This window comes from Solea senegalensis, linkage group LG16 (genome assembly GCF_019176455.1).
Source record: "Solea senegalensis isolate Sse05_10M linkage group LG16, IFAPA_SoseM_1, whole genome shotgun sequence".
Classification (NCBI taxonomy): domain Eukaryota; kingdom Metazoa; phylum Chordata; class Actinopteri; order Pleuronectiformes; family Soleidae; genus Solea; species Solea senegalensis.
In genome coordinates this window covers 2,509,839-2,531,995 of record NC_058036.1, presented here as the reverse complement: position 1 = coordinate 2,531,995, position 22,157 = coordinate 2,509,839, and the positions used below count along the sequence as shown (strand labels likewise).

Below are 22,157 nucleotides of genomic sequence, written 5' to 3'. Positions count from 1 at the left end.
GAAAACATTTTCATCTTTGATGTGTCTACGATAAACGCGCTCCGACAAGTTTGTTCATTTACGAAAAATCACATATGCAAATCACCAAGATTCAAAAATGGTGGACTTCCTGTCACACTGGACTTTTTTGTTCGTCTTGGCCTGCGACATGTTTCCACCAAGTTTTGTGGAATTTGGTGCAAATTAGTTTCTAATTAGCATCTACTTCTGATCTGCGTGCTAATTTTCATCCATTTTCACCAACGGTGAGTGCCTCAAAAATGCGATCACACAAAAACAATTCCAGGAATTCTCGCGCACTCGAGACCTAATATTAATATCAACAATAATGATAATAACTGCCAGATATCGAAAAAGTGAAATAAACACTAATTTAGTGACAATTCAACAGCCGTGGAATCAAAATAAATATCATGATGGTCATAACAGGGTTAAGTGGCTTTTTTGACCAGTGTTATTGGGGTTTCAGTAAGAACGCAAGGAAACCAGAAACAAAAACATCAGTGGGTTGGAGGATCCGGTCGAGCGTTCGCCGACTGCACAGGATTTACTCTGCGCCGCGTCTTCAGGACGAACCTGTGAAGAAAAAGAAAAAGGCCTCGGGGAGAAAGTCAAAGAAATCCGAGATGGCGGCGCTCCAACAGCCGCGTCCAAACATTTACAAAGAAACCGTCACAACAACTTACCACTGAAGATATCAGCTGACTCTTCATCCCTGCGTGACGGTGGGTGGACGGGAACAGTGGCGACCAGCTGGAGTTGCTGCCCTCCCCCCCACCCGCCCCGCACCCCGCCCTCCGCCCTCCACCGCTATCATCTGTCAGGCTGCCGCGGGGGGGATCAGTGTGCGCAACACAGCGCTAACTGCACACTTTAAGCACAGCGGCACCACTTCCCCACCTGCCCCAGCAAATGCTAATGACCCACAGCGCCATTAGCATGCCGGTCCACAGCCTCCGCCGTAAGGTGCTGATGTATCCGCACCTCTCAGCTGCGACTGGCTTCTGTTCCGCTGAAACGTCGGAGTTCTCTCACGAGCTGCGGCGCTGGCAAACAACCCGTCCACCTGCTTCGTCTCTGTAGCCGCGCTCACGCCGGGGGGCGGAAAGTTTAGTAAACTTGACTTAACCTTAAGTATGTGTTAAATCCCAAGACATTAACGTCTTATGTCTTTTTAAGACAAGCAAACACGTCAAGTTCAATTCACTGCAATTGCCATTTTAAGTCAATCACTCCATGAATAGGTTATTAATGGCTTACTAAATTGATTGAGTTTATGTTTTTAAGAATCAGTTTTCTTATTTTTAAGCTTCTTAAATGTGAATATTCTCTGGTGTCTTTGCGCCGTCTAAAAAAATGAATCATTAAAAGTGAATCGTTTTGGTTTGTAGCGCCAAACATCAGCTGTTAACTGACGAGTCCGCCTCCATGTCTGCTTATGTTCTGAAGTCACGCGAGATTCCGCGAGATCCCACATCCCTGAGATCGTTTTGATTAGACGCCACGTGTGTGTGTGTGTGTGTGGTCCTGCGTCTCGACTGGACGTGCTTTGTCATTAACAGTTTGGCACCATGAACTTCTTCTTCTTCTTCTTCACGCTCCGTCCCGAGCTTTGAGGTCCAACAACAGGCTGCTTTTAGATCCGACTAAAAACCGGACCTTTTCTGTAGCTGCCCTAAAACTTTGGAACCATTTACCCATGGAAACATTTTAAATCACCGTTAAAGAACCACCTCTTGTCCTTGGCCTTCACTTTAGGATAAAAATACTCAACCTGGACATTTCTATGTAGTTTTTACCATTTTACTACTTTATTATGTCAATATTTAACTGTTTTTGACGCGCTGATACTTTACTGTAGGCTCTGAAATCCCATCGCTAATAACCGGCGAGTGGTTCTGGAATCCGTAATATAAAAAAGGGTGGTGTTTTTTTGTTTTTTTTTCCTGAGCACCACAGCGTCCGTCTCGAGGTGTAAGTCGGGGACGTTAATAGATGAGTTTTTTCTTACTGAAATGACTTTCATGCAAATGTAATTGCTGTGGAGCAGCCGCGTTAACAGAGCGGAAACTGACGCTTACGGGACATGAATTCATCATGCGTTCATCCAGTCGGTGTGGTTTGTGTGGAAAACGCTGCTGTTTCTCACTGCAGGTCTTTGTCATTGTCTTCATCACTTCATCACAGGCGACTAAAAATTGTGCAGTCGGAGTGAGCAAAAATCCATTTGTACTGAGTTCTTAGTTTACGGCCAAAACTGGCCCATTGAACAAATTCTGAGCTTTTATTCTGAAAAGATTATGATTAGATTCTTGCTACAATTGACGGTTAACCTAAAGTAGTTTGAAAAATGAAAATAAAAACACTGCTGTTGTCATGGAGACAGCCAGGTCGGGGAGTAAATGTCCATAAAATGACTACTTGGCTCAAATTCTTCAAATTGAAATGATGATGAACGTGTCCCACATGCATTTGTCTTCCTAACAAGCTGCCGATTAAAGACGTCCACGTCCACATTATTGTTATGGGTTTTTGTTTGTGACTGAAGACGTTTTAAGACTCACGTGACGATGTTGTGACCGCTTACATAAAACTTGGCCCTCGACCCCATTCACTTGCTGATCCCCGCTGTAGATTATTCATTAGTTCCCAGATTTTGAAGCTGTTGTGACCTTAGTTTCAGTTTGGAAAGTACGTACGACGCGCGATCCTCGCGACTGTTTTCTTTTGAATCTTTGAAACGTGAAACTTTTGGGGGGGGGGATAAAGTGTTTGTAGCTCCTCAGTAATCGCCTTAATTATGCACTTGTTTGTAATTCTAATAGTGACGCGCATGAAGCGCTCTCTGTCTCCGTCGGGAGACGATTGGAAAGCATCTGCTCCGAACACCTGTTCCTTCTATAACTGTAAAAAAAAAAAAACATCTCCCAAAGATTTACTCTCGCTGAGTCGCTGTCGTTAAATGTGCAACTGTAACAACACATTAGCGACGGTGATCCTTGTGTAAAAAAAAACCTGTCTTGTGACAGGAGGAGGCGTGCCCCCGATAGAGGTCTTTGATAATAACTGACGACACTGCAAAGTGTCCCAAAAGAGACAGAAAAGGACAGCGAGCCTCGTCCCTAAATGTTCTCTTTAACGACGTGGAGATAAGACTAAACATCAATCATCCCCTCAGTGCAGTGAGAGTCTGTGACAAACTGCCAGAGGTTTCATTAAAAAGTTTCCACATTCATCCATCAAAACTATAATAAAATACTGGCCTATATATATATATTTTGATTTTTTTTTAGAAACTTTCACTGTACAACAAACAGTCCATTTATTTTCCTGTTTGTTGAAGTTTACGTTTGGTGCCGTTTTACACACTTTTCTTAGTGTAAAAATCCACTTCACATCACCTTTAACGCCGTCCGTCCAACACACTTCAAACGCAGCGCGACGGCGCGTTGAAAACAAAGTTTAAATCCTCAGTGTGAGGCACAAAGCATTTCATTTTTCTTTATTTGCTTTTGCTTTTGCCGCTGGCGTGCAAATCAGAATGTATTTAACCGCGGCAATGTGTGGCGAGAGGACTCTGTGACTCTGTGGTAAATAATGACGAGGCGCTGACACACAGTTAGTTTGCATTCTGTTGTTTGCCACATGGGACCTGGACCTGGCTCAGTGAAAACATGGCTGCCAGCGGATTTTAGCCACTCGACAAAAGGCTCAGTGAAGAAGATTTATGCCGCCTTGAGTTTGCGGTGTGTTCACGACGCGTTTGCCACTTTATCTTGCTGTCATGCTCTGTTCCGTTTGTGAACCGCTCACTTTCCCGCACCAAAGTGCACGGAGAAAACCTCATTCTTACGGTATCGTAGACCTGAGCAGGCACTTGACATAACTCTTGACAATTTATTCTCGCTCTTCTTCTACCTGGCGGGGTAAAACATTGTGATTTTTTTTGGATTATGACGGCGTACGACCACTGTGTAATTTGTAGCCTCACTAACGCAGCCCCGCGGCTCTTCAAGGCAAACAATTCAACTGTGTTGGATTTTTCAAGTCAACGCGGCTCATAATTCATCATCGTTCCGTTCTCTTTTCGAAGGATCTTGACATTGAGTTAAGTGGCATAACTCGTAAATGTGATTAATAGCAGCTCTCGCCTCTGAAATTTCTGTCATTAAAAACCCAAATCTGCCGCTGACGAGTGTTTGGCCAAGAAGACGAAGCTCTTCCAGCTTGATTTTTTTCCATTTTCACGCCCAGAAGTGAAATTCCTGCTCTCACAACACTCCTCTCTCCCTCGTTGCAATGTCAAGCAGCAGCAGAATATAGAATAGAATTGCGGACAGGCAGTATTTTATTTCTTTTTGCCAAAAGGAATATTATTCTTACTCCCTAGTCATGAATATAACATATGTTACATATCTTTTAGGCAATTTTTCACACTGGTGGCTTCACGATGTGCGCGTGTTTGGAAGAATCTGAACTTCTCTTATTCTAAATGGGCTCTCTGAAAAAGAAGCACTCACTTCTGGGTTGTCTTTTTATTTACATTTCCGAGAGCAGTAGAAGAGAAACAACTCAGACTTTCATTTTTTATTCCTAAATAATCCAATCATGAACGTTGGGGAAAACAATATACCGACCGTAAATATGATGTTTGATGTGTCTTGTTTTTTTGCACAGTTCCCGTGAATACACACTAATAAATATCGCGTAGAGAAGATGTAAGGCTCTATAAGTTCTATTGAGGCGTTTTTTTTTAGCGAGAAGTCAGAAAAAAACATGTCTCGGCCTAACCACCGTTAGCAAAACCTGGCGCTAACAAACGTTCTACGCGGTGAACATGAATATGTGCATGACTGATTTAAAGTGAAAGAAATGAGAGTGATGTGCAATGAATTAAGAGTAAAAGTAGCAGAAGTCGTGTTTTCACTGTCGACATGAGTGGCAGCCATCTTGGAAGTTGACGACAACTGGAACGCACTGTTATTAATTAGCATTATTAATAGTGGAATTAGGAGGTAGTGAGTTAGTGCTGAGTTAGCATGGTTTTCACTTGCATACTTGAAGAATGTGTTTTCTTGGTCGGACTGTGGACGCCTGACTCTGTCGGTCGTGTCTCTTTAAAAACCAAACTCTCTCTCGCGTCTTCTAGAAAACGCCATCCTGGCCTTCGGAAACGGCTCGGACGTGAAAACCGGCGCCAGTCAGCCCGGGACGTCGAGTCCGGCCGCGGACGACCACCACATTCCTCTCCTGGCAACAACCCCCGCCCAAGCCGTCTCCATGGAAACAGAGCAGAACATTCTGCGGGCACAGATACCGACTCAGGTGAGACTCAGGTTCATGTGGTTTGCTTTGAGAACCGATGACTCGGCGCGTTTGTTTAAAAGTGCCGACTCGGGTTCACAAGGCCCGCGTCATTCACACGAAATAATATTTTGAAGACTGCGTTTTCAAAGAAGTGCGGGTTAATATGCGAGGCGAGACCTCGTTGTCACTGTCGACGGTGCGCGTTGTCACGTGACGAGGTCAAGTCACCTCGCAGGCAGCTCTGCTCACTAAAGACTGATCTATGGAGCGTTTATCGTGTCTTGATGTCTGTTTGAATGAACGGAGCCTTGATTCTCTGAGATTGGTCGTAAGTTTATTGATCCCTGTGGGGTCATTAAGTCTGCGCAGCAGTAAACGGATTGTGCACACGAAGCAGAGCGTCGACCAAAGACCACATAATGAGAATAAAACACTTGAGACAATTCAAAATATCAGCAGAAGCAGGTTATGGCTGAGAGTCTCTGCACTTTTATTAGATATAAACAAAGAGAAATCCATGGACGGCATACAATGTGTTTAGAAAATGGAAATGAATCGTTAAAGGGACGGTGCAGAGTTTTTGATGTAGCCAAACGGAGACAAATCCAATTTGAGCCACTTGGCGAAACACTCCCTTAATAAAGTCTACATTAGCTTAGGTCATTCCAATGTTTTAATAATGTGTTTGCCACTTTATCTTGTTGTTAAACAGCCTTTTCTAACAAACAGCAGCACAATGTGTCCACTTTGAAACATAAACCCCAATATAGGAGTTGCAGTTTTTAAACCAAACCATCCTGAAGACCTCATGGTTTGATTGTCAATAGCGTAATCGGGTTCCGTAAACATCATTACTGCGGCCGCATACAATGAAGACTTTAAAGTAAACATCAGCTGAACGTTCATTTTAATGTGGGCAGCCTGTTTCAAATTTGAACAAGACATTCCCAAACAATATACTTCATTTCAGGCTGAGGACATTTGTTTTGTGTCAATTATGCCATTTGATGACATAATTGACTCTCTGCCCGCCAACAGATATAAATAAACGTCACAAGCTAAAGTAAGTAGGACAGTCGCTTATTTCCAGGGAGAAAGAGGAAGAGGGAAACGGCCAAAAGCCCAAATTACACGTCCTCGCCTCAGGTCCCCCGAACGCCTCGTCCCACGCACGATTGTTTCAACAGTCTGTGACGTCCACAGATAAAAAAAAAGAATCATAGTATAGTACTGTATGTCATGTATGTACATAGTATAGTTGTTCAATGTATTTGCTATGGTTATTGTAATGATTGTGCTTGGAGCTGTATTATCTATCCTAGTGAGTTCTCCCAAGCAGTAGCTGATTGGTAGGCTTATTTAAAGCTAGTGGGGAGACTGGGTCTGGAGGTTCAGTGGTTTTCATATGGTGACATGTCAGCTTGTTGTGAGGTTGCCTTTTCCATATCTACCCAAGTGAGTTTTGGGCCGCTTTGATTTATTTTCTTTCTTCTTTTTTTTGTTATTATTTTGGCACGTGTGCGCCTGTAAATAAATCCTCTGAGTTCCGTGTGTGAATTGGGGGTGCAATCCCCCTTTTTCACAGTTGGTGGCAGTGGTGGGATTGAGGCGCCCTCCAAGAGCAGAGAGAATAACCCCAGAAGACGTCCGTCCGACATGTAACCAAGGGTAAGCCGCAGCGAGGGCAGGAAGAACACGAGGGAGGAAGAGGATGGAGCCAAGGGAGGTGATCCAGTGGCTGATGATGCAGCAGAGGACCTGGGGACCTTGAAACTGGCATCACTCTACAGCCTCCTTCAGAAAACCCACCAGGGCCAAGAGCGCGAGGCGCGGCTGAACAATGTCCGAGATGAAGTGGAAGAAGAGCGAAGGCGTGGCGGCGATGAACGTCGGCCAGGGGGTGACGGCGACCCATTTCCAGGATCTGGACCCGCCGACCCACCAGACCGAGCAGCGCCGTCTCCAGCCGCGCCGGAGGAAGGAGATATCTCACCACCTTCGGTGGCCAAGAGCTGAATGGGCTGTGTACCTGGTACCTTACCTGACAGGACGGCGATGGATATCCAGGAGGCCACGGACTACAGCAAGGTGAGGGATGCCATCCTCTCAAAGTACGAGATCAGCGAAGAGATCTGCAGGCAGCAGTTCCGCGATCCAGACGTTTGACCGGGAGAGACTCGGAAAGAGCCAACCGCCTGAAGGACTTGTATAGAAAGTGGATCAAGAGGTGAGCTCCTCGTTTTGGAGCATTATCCGCAAACCCTGGCTCCTGATGCGCACGTGTGGGTGGAGGAGCATAACCTGACGACTGGCCAGCAGGCCGCAGAGCTGGTCGAGGCGTTCCTTGCTGCACGCCCAGGGGCGAAGACGTTCCGGTACCAGAACTACAACCGACCACCAGCCGGGGTTGGGGTTAACCCTCTGGGGGGGATTCAGTGGGGGAGTTGGTCCTAGGGGGTCTGGACAGAGTAGGGCACCAAACGCACAGCCTCACCCTAGCCCTACTTCCCAGCCTAGACCACCATACAACCCACGATCTAACCTACAGCCCAGACAGGCCGAGTGAATTTTGTATGTTACCACTGTAAGCACACAGGGCACATAAGCCCAGACCTGGTAGTAAACGCGAGGAGTGCGTCAGCACAGTACTAGTTTATGTCAACGGCAAAGCTACTGTGGCTCTTGTAGATACGGGCAGCACACACACCTTAGTTCAGTCCCATCCGATAGACAGGTCAGAGTAGCTGGGGAAAAAGCGCATCGGGGTGCGTCGCGTCAAAGGGGGCGAGCATGCGCGTCCTGTGACCGAGATAGGCCCGAAGGTTAGAGGGCGGACCTTTTGGCTAAATGCGGGGGTAGTCCGAGGGTCGAGCCAGCCAGTAGTGTTGGGACAGGATGTACTCGTACTACCTGAATTAGTGCAGTCTACCAAGCCAGTTAGCATGGTCGCAGCTCAGTGTAAAGCCAAGGCTAAAGCTGAGACTAATAAGTCACTGGTAGATATGATGCCCTTCAGTCAGAATGACATTAGCCTAACTGCAGGGCACAGCGCAGAAGCTGGGAGACCAGGTGGCAGTTGCTGATGTGTCACAAGAAACTTTGTGGGAGGCTCCCAGTAATTTTAGTCAATTACAGAAAGAAGATCAGTCTTTACAGTACAGAACTTTCAGTAAAGTCACTGAGATCAATGGGGAGAAGAGCGGTGTAGCTGCATCTGTATCGGGAGAGCACTACTTTATCCGCGAGGGTCTGTCGTACCGTCGACCCGAAGGGGGCAGCGGTGAGCAGTCGACTGTCTGCACGTTTCCACTGGCCAGTGTTATACAGTGAGGTTCAAAGATACTGTAAATCATGTCCCACCTGTCAGCTTACCAGTAGCCACAAAGTTAAGCCTTCCCCACTACATCCACTCCCGTCATTGGTGTTCCTTTCCACAGAATAGCTCTGGACAGAACACAGTCAGGTCACAGATTCATTGTGGTTATTTGTGATTATGCTACCCGATACCCGGAAGCCTCCCCCCTGCACAAAATCACAGCTTGTGCTATTGCATGTGCTTTTCTGCAACTGAAATCCTCACAGATCAGGGAAGTGCATTCCTGTCCAAGACACTTGGACAAGTTTATAGATTGCTGGGGCTAAGCGGGATAAGGACCACTCCCTACTATCCTCAGACTTACGGACCGGCAGAGAGGTACAACGGAACTCTTAAGAGCACGATAAGGAAGTTTATTGCAGACAGCGGCAAAGGGAGGTGCCGCAGGCGTCCACAGATAAAATAAAAAATGTCATAGTATAGTATGTCGTTGAAAATCCGGCCAAATCCAGGAGATGGCCACGGGTCCCTGATTGCTCCAGCGCTAGCGAGGGGTGCACCGGGACTGTATCTGACCTGCCAACTTGATGGCCAACTTTGCCGGGCGCTGGTAGATAGAGGGTCTACAATTTCCACGGCACCTTTGGTCCACGATTTGGCCGGAATTTGGCCCGGAATCAGCGCTCCCACTGCCAAGCGGCAGTATCCCAGCAAACATCACCCTCCCGTGTCTCACCGTCCAGCCTGCCAAGCAACAGTAACCCTAAACTGCCACCACCTGAGCCAAGTCCACCTGTCAAGTCGAGACAGTCGAAGCAGTACGCAACCTATGGCAGCGTCATTCTGGCAATCTCCTCTGCCCAGCCCATTCGCCTACGGCCCCATCGATTGGCGGCCGCTGGGGTAACTGAACCCCAAAGAGCTCCGGTCGTCTTAGTGAAGGACAAAGACGGCAGCGGGCGCTTTTGTGCGGAGCTCGGACGTCTCGACGACATCACCAGAGGGTGCCGGCAGACGTACCACGCAGATCCGCCGGTTTGCGCCAGTGACCTCGACGGGGCCTCGTCTAATCTGCGAGAGGCGTCCACCACCAGCTGATCTGGGAGACTGAGTTCTTGGGCCATGTGGCCCACTTGGACCTTGCCTCCCTAACCTGGTTACTGAACTTCAAGCAGCTGGAGGGGCGGGTCACGAGTTTGACCTTCATCCTCGTGGAATGGTTTAATTGTACCCCAGCTACCCAACTTGCTATTCTTACTGGCAAACACCAGCGGGACCGTCACCTACCCCCGGCCTTGTGGTGCGGGAGTCCGGCACGCCCCCTGCCCTTGTGTTTGGAAGGGCCCGGTAAAGTTGAGTGGCCGCGCCAAGACAGACTCTCACCCTATTGGCCACTTGTGTCATCCGCTGCTGGAGAACAGCCCACAGCCTGATCAGTGTGACACTTTCCCCAATACACCTTCTGAGAGTCCTCGGCGGCCCGTCCGCTAGAGACGACGCCCTGGCCTCTGTGTTAAGTGAGCCCTCGGGCGGGGGCTATGTAGTGAGTGGAGCGGTACTGTTTGTGGAGGGCGAGTTGTTGTGCGTTGAAGTAAAGATGTGTCTCGTGAGAATTAGTTCCGCTTGCCACAGTATGTCGTTGAAAATGTGAGAAAAGGAAAGGTCAATGATGAAGTGTTTGAATCTTTATTATTGTCAAAGTTTCCCTGTATTCCAAAGTTGTAGAGACTTTTTGACTCCTCCTCACTCGACTGTGATCTTTTCCCGACCTTTTTAAACAGTACCATAGTGTGTTTGATTAAAGAGGTTGAGAGAGAGAGAGAGAGAGAGTGAGTGAGTGAGTGGGATTGAATAGAAACTGCAAAGTGAAGTTTATTGTTGCGTCGTTACACCGACGCAGTCAAGTAATGTGAGAAAAGTGATGGACCGCTTGTCTGTTTCCACGCAGGTCAACGAGAACGACAGATTGTGGGGCGACGAGGGAGACTCCACTCTTCCGTCTCCGGGCCTGTCGGACAGCGGGGACCAGCCCGTCGGACCGTCTGTCCTCCTGGGCGTCGGCTGGTTCCTGTGCTCCGTGCTGCTCCTGTCTGACTAACGAGAGGCCTCGCTCACCTGGCCTCCACTGACACGCGACTGGACCTGGGAGGGTGAGACTTTGTCACTCTCCATCACAAAAATCACACTTTCTCTCTTTTGGCGGAACCTGACTGGAAGCAGGCACAAGACGGCTAGGTACAGAGAGGAGGTAATTGCACACCTCATGTGTCACGTCACTCCCGCCCCCAACAAACTTTTGCCGACTGTTTCATGTGAAAATAACGTCCACAGCACAGCAAAGAGACACCGAGTGTTGCAGAGGCGGAAAGTGATCTATATATATGAAGACATTCCTTGATGTGAAAGAAAAAAGTAAAGTGTAAATGTTGAGACTTTGTTGAGGTGAATGTGTCCACAAAATTGTTTGTAGTAGGGGACTCACCCCTCGCCATCCCCCCGTGTCCAGACTCCCGCTTCCAAGACTCCCTTGTCTTTGTCCTCCCGGGTCTTCGTCCGACCGGAGCTGCCGCCGACGCTGCCGCTCTGGCGCTCACTCTGCTCTTTATGCCGACACCACCGCTCGTGGACGCACCTGGGGCCAATCGCACTAAACGCAGACACCTGCCACAGTGACGCTCCTATTGGCCCTGGGCTTGACACCTTGACACTGACACAAATCAGGGGGACTGGATCTTCATTTGTGCTGCTCACAAACAAACAAACATTAAAGTCATTTCTCTCTTGTACTCCCGTCGTACTTTTCTACTAACTTTCGTGCGTTCCCTCGGCCTCCTGTTTGTTTGACAAAGAAAACACAGTGTTAGCTACAACAGGGGAGGGGCGGGAGGGAGAGAGAGAGACACTGCACCTGGAGCAGAGGAGGACCACATACACATATAACCGCGGGAGCACGTACATGGAGAAGAGGAGGGGGGGGCCCACGACAGAACCTTGGTGCGCGCCATGGTTGACTGGGGCAGGGTGGGAAACCGTGTCAAAAGCTGCAGTGACGTCTAGCGACACTTTCAGTACTACGGCTTTCGTAGAGCCCAGCTCAGCGGTAAGCCGAGGGCCGGGTGCACGAAACTGTCCGGACCTTCAGAGGGGCCACAGAGTCCTCAGACAAAGTTGGACACTATTTCACTCAGACTGCACGAGGGACGGAATCAGCCCGAGACACTCTTGTCTGGAAAATACTTTACAAGTCCACACTCTACTCTGTCATCTGAACATCAACCACAGTGTTCAACACTTACAAATCGCACCTCTCTATGTGGCGACACACAGCGCCGTGACATTCAACTCACACGACGTCCGACTCTTTGGGATTTCAATCCAGTTGTCCTTTCAATCCTTCAGCACACGATATCACTTAGCGATTCACACCTCTCGTCTTCAAGTGTCCTCTGGAGCCGTGGGGCGACTGCCGCTAACCGTCGCTGCCTGCAAATGCACAGAACGCTGTCAACGGAGGACGATTCGGAGCACTTTTCTTGCACACGGAGCGAGATGCTATATTTTACTGTATATACTTATATAATGTACATATATATAATGCATACATTCTATATGATGACGATTGTGTCCAAAGTTTGGCTTGTACATCAGAACTTTCCAGCGCACAAACTTCAATAAATGACACCCCTGGTGTAAACGGACCTGCAGCGGATTGGATTTTCTTCTCGCCTCGGTTTTCATTTTGTGGGGCAGCAGGAGTCAAAGTCCACTGCTGCCACAAACTGAGGCAACACTTGGGACGTTCAGAAATGAGCCCCAAAAAAACCAACCTCACTTTGTTGGACTAACTGCACATTAGCAGTTTGGGCCGCCGCCCCGTGACAGACTGACTCCGGCTACCTGTGTGCCACCTGTGCTTTGCGTATGGCGACAGCAATTGGCGCCATTCTCCGCGTTACGGGTCATCGGCGATGTGGGACACACACACACACACACACACACGTCCTGCTGTCCCGCGTACTGTAGCTGCCCTGGGCTCAGACGAGAGCGAGACAAACAACGACCAGAGCACAACACGTACTTGTCCTAACCTTTCCCGACCTGCGTCACTCAATAAAACACATACATCAGATCTCTGTGGCACTGAATTTGGGATCATTCGTCAAACCACACACTACATCCATTAAACCAGCCACTTTTATGGACCTTTGATCACTATTTACATTGTCTACTGTGCGGCGTCTGCTTGTCATATTTAAAGACTTTCCTCCATAAAAAACAAGTCTGAGAGACGCCGGTCTACGTCGTTAAAGGTCGGTTTACAAGGTCGACCAAAGTATACGCGGACCTTCAAAAGTCGACTTTGCGCTATGGCGACAACAATGTGTGTTTTTATCACTGCGTGGACATAAAACGTGAGCACATCTATCGGCAGTAAACGTCCGTGTCTGTCCCGCAGCGTCCACCGCCGTGTCCTCCGACGCTCGAGGTAAACACTGTCAACAGGTTGACCTCAAAGAAGCACATGACGAGCTGTTGTGTTGGCTTACCTCTGTACGCGGCCGCCGATGATCGTCGTCGGGGAAATCGACCGTCCTGATGAAGAAGAAGAAGAAGAAGAAGAAGAAAAGACATTTTTTAAATAAGAAAACAACAAGTAGGTGGGGGGGTCTATGTAGATGTCAATTATTCCTGTTAATGATTGAGCTGCCAAATATTTCATTATTAAATCTAAATGTTTTGCTCAATAAAATGTTACACTTGGACTCTTTTCTTTGAATCTAATCTTTTAGTTGAAGAGAAAATTGCCCTTAACAAGTTTCAACTACTGGAAATAATAAGAGTCGAAAATCACACGACTTTAAAAGATTGAGCATCAAACTAATATGTGACTTTTTATTCAATAAACGACTAGAAATAATTGACTGCTATTGAAATAATAACAACTGTTGTTATTGCTTTCTAGATTTAATGTCCCATTCAAAGCCTTCACACTCACCGCATACGTGTCACATGTGAACAGATGCCGTTCAGAGCTGCAGGAAGCACCTGTTGTTTCTTTCTTCCTCATTAAGTGACGGCTTTGGTTTCAGCAGCAGATTATTCATCACCACAGAGACATTTGGACGTAACAAGAGCTGAGAGGCAGAAACATCATCATAACTCACGACTGTGACGGCTCGCTGTGATGGATGAAGACGGGGAGGCCGGATCAAACCAACTCCTCTGGGGGAATGCTCTGCTAATTGTGCTAATGTGTGTGGGAGAGAGGGGGAGGGGTGAGGGGGAGGGAGAGAGAGAGAGAACATGTGCAAGAAAAACATGAATGCAGCATTTCTGAGAGTCACCGTGTAACCTTTGTTCAGCAAGTCTGAAAACGCGACAGGGGAAATTTCACACACACACACACACGGGGAGACGTAATTAGACAGTTGGGTGGAAGCAATAAAGACCACATGACCTGGAAATGGTCAGAGGCATGAAACGTCCACAATAGAAATCTGTGCTGCTGAAGAGGAGGAGGAGGAGGAAGAGTGGGGAGGGGGTAAATTAACAACAAAATGGAAGTCTCATTATCAGAGCAGAGGAGTGAACAGGCTGTCAGAAATAATCAAGATGGATTTAGTCAAAGAGTGAGAATCAAAGGGCAAATTATCTGTTTACTCCGTGTGTGTGTGTGTGTGTACACACCTGATATTCCTTATGTTGTGGGGACCTCAATCTGTTTACACAGTCACATTATGGGGACTTGTCTTCAAACAAAAACAAACAAAAAAAAAGCCTTTCACTACAAGTTCAGGTTAAGGTCAGGGGTCACGGTTACAATCACACCTGTAGTAAATATGGTTAAGGTAAACAGTAAGTCTCCAGGAAATGAAAGCAAGTCAATGCAATGTCCTCTGAGGCCATGGGGGGAATGCTACAGATGAGAAAGGAGGCAGAGGAGGAGGCGGGGGAGGAGACATGAGGAGAAAATGATCAACTGTGGAAAAACTAACAAGGGGAGAGGGAATAAGGGACATTGGAAGGAAAGCGAGGACAGAGAGGAAGATGGAGCAGAAGGAGGAGAAGCCAGTAATGAAAATCAAAATTGAGAGAGAAGAAAAGGAGCCGAAAAAATGAAAAGAACGGAAGGAAAAAAAGAGAGAAGAGAACAAGATGGAGAAAGCGTAAAAAGTAAACACAAGGTAGGAGATGAAGTCAGGAGGGGGAAATGGAGAGAAAGTCAACCAATAAGGAAAGATGGAACAAGAGAATAAAGGCAGAAAAGACAGAGAGAAGAATGGATCACAAACAGAGGAGAAGCTAGTAATGATAAGACGGGTGGAGATGAAAGAAAAAGGAAGACAAGGAAAGAGGGTCAGGTAGAGGAAGACAGATTAAATAAAGAGGAGAGAAATGGAGAGGAAATGATTAACAACTCAAGGAAGCAAGGGAAGAAGGGAAGACAGAGCAGAAGATGAAAAAAGAGTGATGATGACGAGTAAAGGAGGATGAGATGATGAGAGGACAGACAGAGGAAGAGATGGAGTGGTTACAGGAGAGAGGAAGGAGAGCAGTGAAGACCGACTGAAGACAAATCTGTAAGACACGGAGAGATAGAAAACAGAGGAAATGTGAATGAAAGATGGAACCAGTCAACAAGCTGGGAAGAGAGAGAAGGAAGGGAAGGGAAGAATTAACTAGAATAAATAAATACGTAGCTCGATGAAAGAAAGAAAGAAAGAAGTGAGTGAATGAGTGACGATGAATCTCTCACCTGCTGCTTCTTTGCTCGAGGGTTCACAAACGACACCAGCTTTAAAAGAACACAGATTATATGAAAACAGCTGGATTAATAACAGAGTGAAGACAAACCACGACACTTTCTTTTTTTTTTTAACATTTAATAATAGACCAAAAAAACTGCCGTGTCATTCTTTTCGTATGTACATCAGTATAATTACAAGTTCATTAAGCTATTATCGTCAAGTTTTACACGTAGTTTCATCAGCTTCTACTTTATGCTTGTTCATATCTTTACATACAAAACACGCCGCTGTGCACTGGAGTCACATTTTTAAAAGCCCGGAGACGCTTTCGCCGCAAACAATCTCCTTTTAAAAACCATTCGACAGAGAGAGAGAGAAAAAGAAAGAATCATTCACAATACTTTCTCATTATTTACAAAGAAAACAACTCAACAGAAACCCCAGCAACTGCTAAATTATACATATTAACAAACTACTTTATCAGTATATATAAGAAGAATAATGCCGCTATACACAGAGACGCAGGGGAAACGCGGAGCTCGCGACGACCTCAAGTGTTTGGGTTTTTTAAAAAAACGGTTCTTTTTCCAACTCATCACGCGTGGACCTTAGAAATATGCCTTTGCTGTACATCTGTGTCACTTAGTACAGGGATTATTAAACTGGATTAAGGCCGCTGTAAACACAGCGTTACCGCATAAATATTGAGGCTCGGGAGAGCAGGGTGAGAAAAACAAACAAAAACAAAACGTCCAGCGACGAGAAAATGAAGACCATGTGGAAAATGTTGAGCTTTAGTGTTTTGGTTTTTCGTCAGAAAGAAAGTTCTAGGTCCAGTGTGTCACTTTTCGGAGGTTTTATTGACGATCCTGGAACGTTCCAGGCTCCAGGTTCCAGGTTCCAGGTTGTTTTACATTCACTTACAAAACAAGAGTGGGGCAAAAAAGGGACAAGAAGAAGAAGAAACCCAACACAATCTTGATTCTTAGTGAAATTATTACTACAGTACGTTTGTGTCAGCCGTGGAATAGACTCATATACGAGGAGATTCTTCCGCACAATCAGATTTGAAATGAAATGAAATGAAATGAAATGAAATTCCCACCCGAGGACGACTGCGGTCGTAAATCTCCTCACCGAGCGAGAAGAGGGGGACTTCCTAACGGCGAGCGGGGGAGACGAAGAAGAAGAAGAAGAAGCACACGGAGGAATAAAAACTAATGAAAACCAAACGTATGAGATGAGAGTCGATCTCAGAGCTGCTCTGGTCGAAGCTGCGCAGGAAACGGACAAGGAACGCGTCCAAATCAGACAGACGGGTCACAAATGCTTCCTTTTCTTACAATTATTCATCAGAGAGAAAAACACACTCCTGCTCTTTATTTAGAGAGTGAGGGCGCCGCCTCTTACGAAGCAGCTGCACGTACGCATCCCTCCACTGGAGACGTCGTCGTCCCAGCGTGACTGACAACTGCCTATGCTGCAAAGAAACCGGGGAAACAAACGCGATAAAACACCATGTCAACGGTACATTTCGAGCGCTCCCGACAAAAACTACGACCGCTCTGCAAACAAGCACCACTTCTGAGGATTTTCTTATTGCCTCCTGTGAAAAGGCCTGGATTTTAACATCGGTGACAATACTTGCTCTATGCTATTATTGATCGAATATTACAAGATTTTCAACTCCAGCACATGAGAATTCACCGTGTGAATCCAGCTTCAAGGTGCATTCAAGAAACCCGGTAAATCTCTTCTAACAAACACGCACGTGAAGTCCACCGACTAAATGCCTGCCGCTGCTGCCACCTTGTGGTAATAGATGCACTAGTAGAAGGATTTGATATCATGAATTGTCAGTTACTTTGTGGGAGGTTTTTCTGAATAAACCAGCTGCTGCCGCTGCGTTGGCTTTACAAGAAAAAGGAAAAGTTGACTCCACTTGAGAAAAGGGCAAAAAAAAGAAAAGAAAAAAAGATTAATTATAACGAGTGAAAGTGAAGTGCTTTGATTCCACAGTGCACAGATGAACCGCGTGGACTTGTGAGCAGGTCCGTTTTCTCACTGTAATTACAGAATGTCAACTTTGTCCATGCTTTCTGCGCTGACCTTTGGTGCCCCCGGTGCTAAAAGTTTGCCCTTTAACCAGACGACGAGCAGCTCTTAAGTTCGCTGAACGCACGCAGAAGGCGGATTATTGAGTTGTTCTGCGACTGGAGAGAGAGAGAGAGAGAGAGAGAGAAAGAGAGAGAGACTTCAAGTGTGACCTGTGGCAGCTGGAGTATGAAACTGAGATTTTCCTTAAAGCTTCTCTCTGCATTTGTGGATTCAAACACAGCGGAAATGTTCATACTTCACAGGACATTTTCAACCTCTTTTCATTTAGAAAACCCTAACCCTAGAATTTAGTGACACCTAAAGGTCAGACTGCAGATTGCACCAAACAAGACTTTGTGATTGAGAGAACCACAGCGGCCTTGGCAAACCACAGACGCTGTAGTTCTCCTTCGTCTGTATAATAACAAGCTTCAAAACACACGCCAGAGCAAGGCCCTTATCTAAAGTATTATTTTAAGGCTACAAAAACCCTTACATCTGTGCCAAGAAATCCTCCTAAATGTGACTCACTGGAGCTTGGAATAGCTCTACATTCCCTCTTTATCCACTCCAATATTAGAGTCTTTTTTTTGCTTTTCCATCAGCGACAGTACCTGGTACCTGGCGTTTGGTTTGAGTACCTGCTCTGACGAGGTTCCAACCGAGCTGAGCCGATACTAAAATGTGACGTCAACAGACTGCCGGCCACCGAGAATCAAAGTGCAGGTGCGTGAAAAAGACGGTCGCGACGCGGAAGAACCGCGACCCATTCCGTCGCATCTCAGTTCAGCGACAGAGTACTCAACGATTCTCTGAACAAATCTTTTTCAATCGAATGATTCTAATGATTCAGTTACACCCGAAAACAAAAGTCAATCGCTTGTGCGGTTTGTCGCGACAGTTTCACGCAGTCGCGCTACGGCGACCCCGCCAGAGTCCAGCCGAGTCGAGCTACAACTGTATGACGAAGAAAGGAAAAAAAACAAGAGACCGCCGCAGTGGTGATAGAAGAAGAAAAGAAACGCAGATCTGACACCGTGACGCCTTCACGACGACGACAACGACAACAAAACACTGTCTCATGTTTAACAAGCGACTGTTCCCTCGTTTTCGTTTGTTCTTTAAACGTCGCCCTGTGAAAAGAGAGGATAGAAAAGAAAGGAGGCGTTAGTGATGAAGAGCACAGGTCTTCTGTGAGGTGTGGTCAATTTCTCAGACGGAAAAAATCGTTGCCACATTTGCGGTGTGGCGTGAGCAGCTGCATCGATACAGACGCGGGCGTCGGTGCTGCGGGGGGTGGGGGGGGGTGGGGTGTGCCCTGCACGCACTGCAACCTGGGAGATGCGGCGGCAGCAATTACAGGCTATGGATTTGTTAGGCGGCGATGAGAGGGGACGCTGAACCGCCGCCCTCGCCTCACACAGATCTAATCATTGCAGGCGATCGGAGTCGGGCGATCTATCGGACGCCCGAGTCTCGGGGCGCGGCGCTGCCAGAGGGACAATGGTTAAAACGCTTCTCTGAGAGCCTCGTGTGCGTGGACGGCACTGTTTCGCTGCATCTGGACGAGTAATTAGCTGGAAAAGTTTCAATAGGTTTACGATCCGGGCCGCCAGCACAAGATGAGACGGTTTGTTGTGGTCTTATTTTGTCCTCGGCCATGAAGCCAGAGAGAGAGAGAGAGAGAGAGAGAGAGGGAGATCTGTCCAGACAGGAAGTCGGAGGCCCGTTTTAAAGTGTCACATCCTTTCTCCACGGTCTTTGGCTGCACAGCTCGCCTCCTACAGCGGCTCTTCATTAAAAAAAAACAAGTTAGTTTGCTGCGCTGACACCGGCCCTCAGTGTGGAGCTGTGTACAAACGGGTCACAGACGGGTCACAGACGGGTCACAGACGGGTCAGGGGCCAGGGAAGCTGGTTCCTGGAAGAGAGAGTGCGTGTGTGTGTTAGGGCTGTCGTTTTTCAAATATGGGGGAAAAATAGTTCACCTTAAAAGCCCGTTTGAGGTAAAAAAAAAATAATAAAAAAAAAAACAGTCTAGAAGGGCATTAGACATTTTAAAGTAGTTACACACCTTGCCCTAATGCTGCTTTTCCATCGAATGCGATTTTTCGCGTTGCTTTGCGCCCATTTCGTTTTTTTGCGCCGTTTTTTTAACATAAATAACGTATATTTCTTTTCGCCATCAACCAAAGGAGTAAACGGTGGTGTCCGCCTCCGTATGGCGTTGTGGAGCCGCACAAGACGGCGGTTTCTTCTCTGCAGACGTACAAGTGTCCACACCGAAAAATGATACGTTCGTCCGCGCGTCGACTCCGTATGTAAACTTGTCGCGTGACGCCGGCGCTGAACGCGGCATTAGAGCCTCTCTGACCGTCCTCCTGGTGCATCAGGAGAATAAGACAGTGATTGTTGGACACACGCGAAACCGTCCTCCTGAGCGGGCGACGGCGACACGAGCAACGTGTGGAGAACTCGACGGACAAATCTGCGACTGATCTGCGGCGGCGGCGGCGACGACTACAATCCCAACATTTTCAACACGTCCAGTTTACTCCTGCCTCCAGATAAACACGAGAAAAACAAACCAAAAAGAAAAAAAAGGAAACAAAAACAATAACTTAGGTAAAACGACTCTGCAACACAACGCGCGGCAAAGTCTCTGGATCTCTCAAAAAACTACGAGATGATGATCTCTTCTAGCAGCAAGCCGTGGCCGCCTCGACATTAACGAGGCGGCGTCGACAAATGTAAAATGTCTGTTGTTTTTTTTTTGACGGGAAAAGGTGGAGGAGGCACCCGTGTCTTTTGTCCCTCCCTCTCCTGCTCCCCCCCCTTCTCCTCCGCGTCCAGTTTCTGTCACTCAGTTCCAGGGGATGAAAAAAAGTTCCTGCAGGCGTGGAGACGGAGGCCTCGGTCCGCTGGACGACTTGTCCCCTCACCACTGTCCCGTGTCCCAGCATGCACTTCTCCCCGCCAGAGCAGAGCCTAGGCGGGGAGTCTGTTCAGGAGGGGGGGCGGCGGAGGCAGAGGGGCTGATGGGAGAAGAGTAGAGAGCGTCGGGCTGGGAATGGCGGCGGAGGACGAGGACGAGGACGAGGACGAGGACAGACGGAGGTGCGTGGTCAGATGCAGGTGGACGGTTGTGCGCTGGGCTGCTGTTTGCGGTTCCTCAGGCCTCCGGACTTCTCCTTGTAGCCGACGCACATCTGCTGAGAGACGTCCACCAGCGCACTGGCCACCGCCAGACCTGCACGCACACACACACACACACACACACACACACACAAAGAGATGATATTTTACTCACAAATATTTACAATTACGTTAAAAATACTTTAAAAATACAAAGATGTCACAGATTCAAACCTATGAAAGAAAAAAGGATTTTAACTAAGTTTATCTACACTGTAGAAAAAACTGTGAGCTGAACGTCAGGGAGTCAATCGCCCTTTATTTAATGTATTTAATGTCATTAGATAAATACAGTGTAGAGCTGCAACTAACGGTTATTTTCTCGATAAAACCTTCAAAATGTTGATCGGTGTTCGTCAAAACCTGGACACGATGATGTTCTCAAATGTCTGGTTTTGATTTCTTTGTTATCCAGACCAAAGACATTATGAAAATATTCACATTTCAGACGCTTAAACAATCAGAAATCCTGTTTTAATCATGAAAAATAAGCTTCAAACGGGTTCATCGCTTATCAAAAGAGTTGTCGGTTAATTTAGTAATCGATTCATCGTTTCAGCTCTAATACAGTGTATTCTGTACATATATTTTATCATAAGTCAAACGTGGTGTAAAACTGGGACACAGACCATGCGATCATTAACTCAAAGCACACTTCGTTAACATTTATTAATACTCTCTGAGCCATGAAATTCCAATAAACTCCATTTATCTCCAAACGATGGGAGCGTTTACGCCGATCGAGGGCTCGTAGCCCACGGCGCAACTCTTCAACTCCGGTGGGAGGATCTGGGGCCGGAGTCGGAGGAGAGTCTTGACTCTATGCAAATGAGGCTCGGACGCGCATCACAAACAGCCGACGGAGGCTGTTGTGTTTTTTGCAAAAGCAGCCATTTTGCGGACGCCGAGGTAGGAATGCCGACGACAGACGAGCAGCCGGAGGAAACCGCGCCGAAGAAGTTAAAAGCATTATTAGAGGAGACCCTCGCGGGCTCGAGACGATGGCAAGAACATGGACTGTGTCGTAATTAATAAGGGCCTGGGGCGACTTCATGGTCTCAGGACTCACAACTGTGGGAGGCAGAGAGGCTTCGCCACAATAAAGGGAGACAAAAAAAGAAAGAATACCATTTAAAACGGTTTCTCCTGCGAGGAGACGGCGGGCGGGAAGAGGAAAAAACGCCAGGCAGGCGTTTATTCTCGGTTCCGACCAGACTGTCCGGGAATGAAAGGAGAACAGATACCGGGAGTGATAGGGAAGGAAGTGGAGTTTAGGAGAGGAAATAAGGGTTTAGTGTTCACACCGAGAGGAGAAGAGAGGAGCTGATAAACAGCAGACAACATGTGAGCAGACGCACGATGAAAGGAGGAGAGCGACAGCGACGAAAGACAACAGAGAGCAACAACGGCAACAAGACCGATCCTTCACCGGTCCGCAACTAAACCACTGCACCGTCCGTGTGCCGTTTGGAATCACGCCGCTCGTTACGTGAG

General features: G+C 47.2%; 2 protein-coding genes across 4 annotated transcripts in view; one reads left to right on the top strand and one right to left on the bottom strand.

Annotated features, from left to right (window-relative positions):
* gfra4a (GDNF family receptor alpha 4a) overlaps window positions 1-10,764 on the top strand; it is a 138,055-nt gene extending 127,291 nt beyond the window's left edge. The window contains exons 7-8 of the mRNA XM_044047894.1: window positions 5,150-5,325; window positions 10,572-10,764. Coding sequence (XP_043903829.1) covers window positions 5,150-5,325; window positions 10,572-10,721 — 326 coding nt within the window. The 3' untranslated portion in view covers window positions 10,722-10,764. The remainder of the gene's footprint in view (window positions 1-5,149; window positions 5,326-10,571) is intronic.
* A 6,731-nt stretch (window positions 10,765-17,495) lies between these two features.
* atrn (attractin) overlaps window positions 17,496-22,157 on the bottom strand; it is a 129,467-nt gene continuing 124,805 nt past the window's right edge. For 2 of the 3 annotated variants that reach the window (XM_044047519.1, XM_044047520.1), the window contains one exon: window positions 17,496-20,718. In XM_044047519.1, the coding sequence (XP_043903454.1) occupies window positions 20,594-20,718 (125 nt within the window). In that variant the 3' untranslated portion in view covers window positions 17,496-20,593. The remainder of the gene's footprint in view (window positions 20,719-22,157) is intronic. The other variant, XR_006361987.1, reaches the window with a different exon arrangement.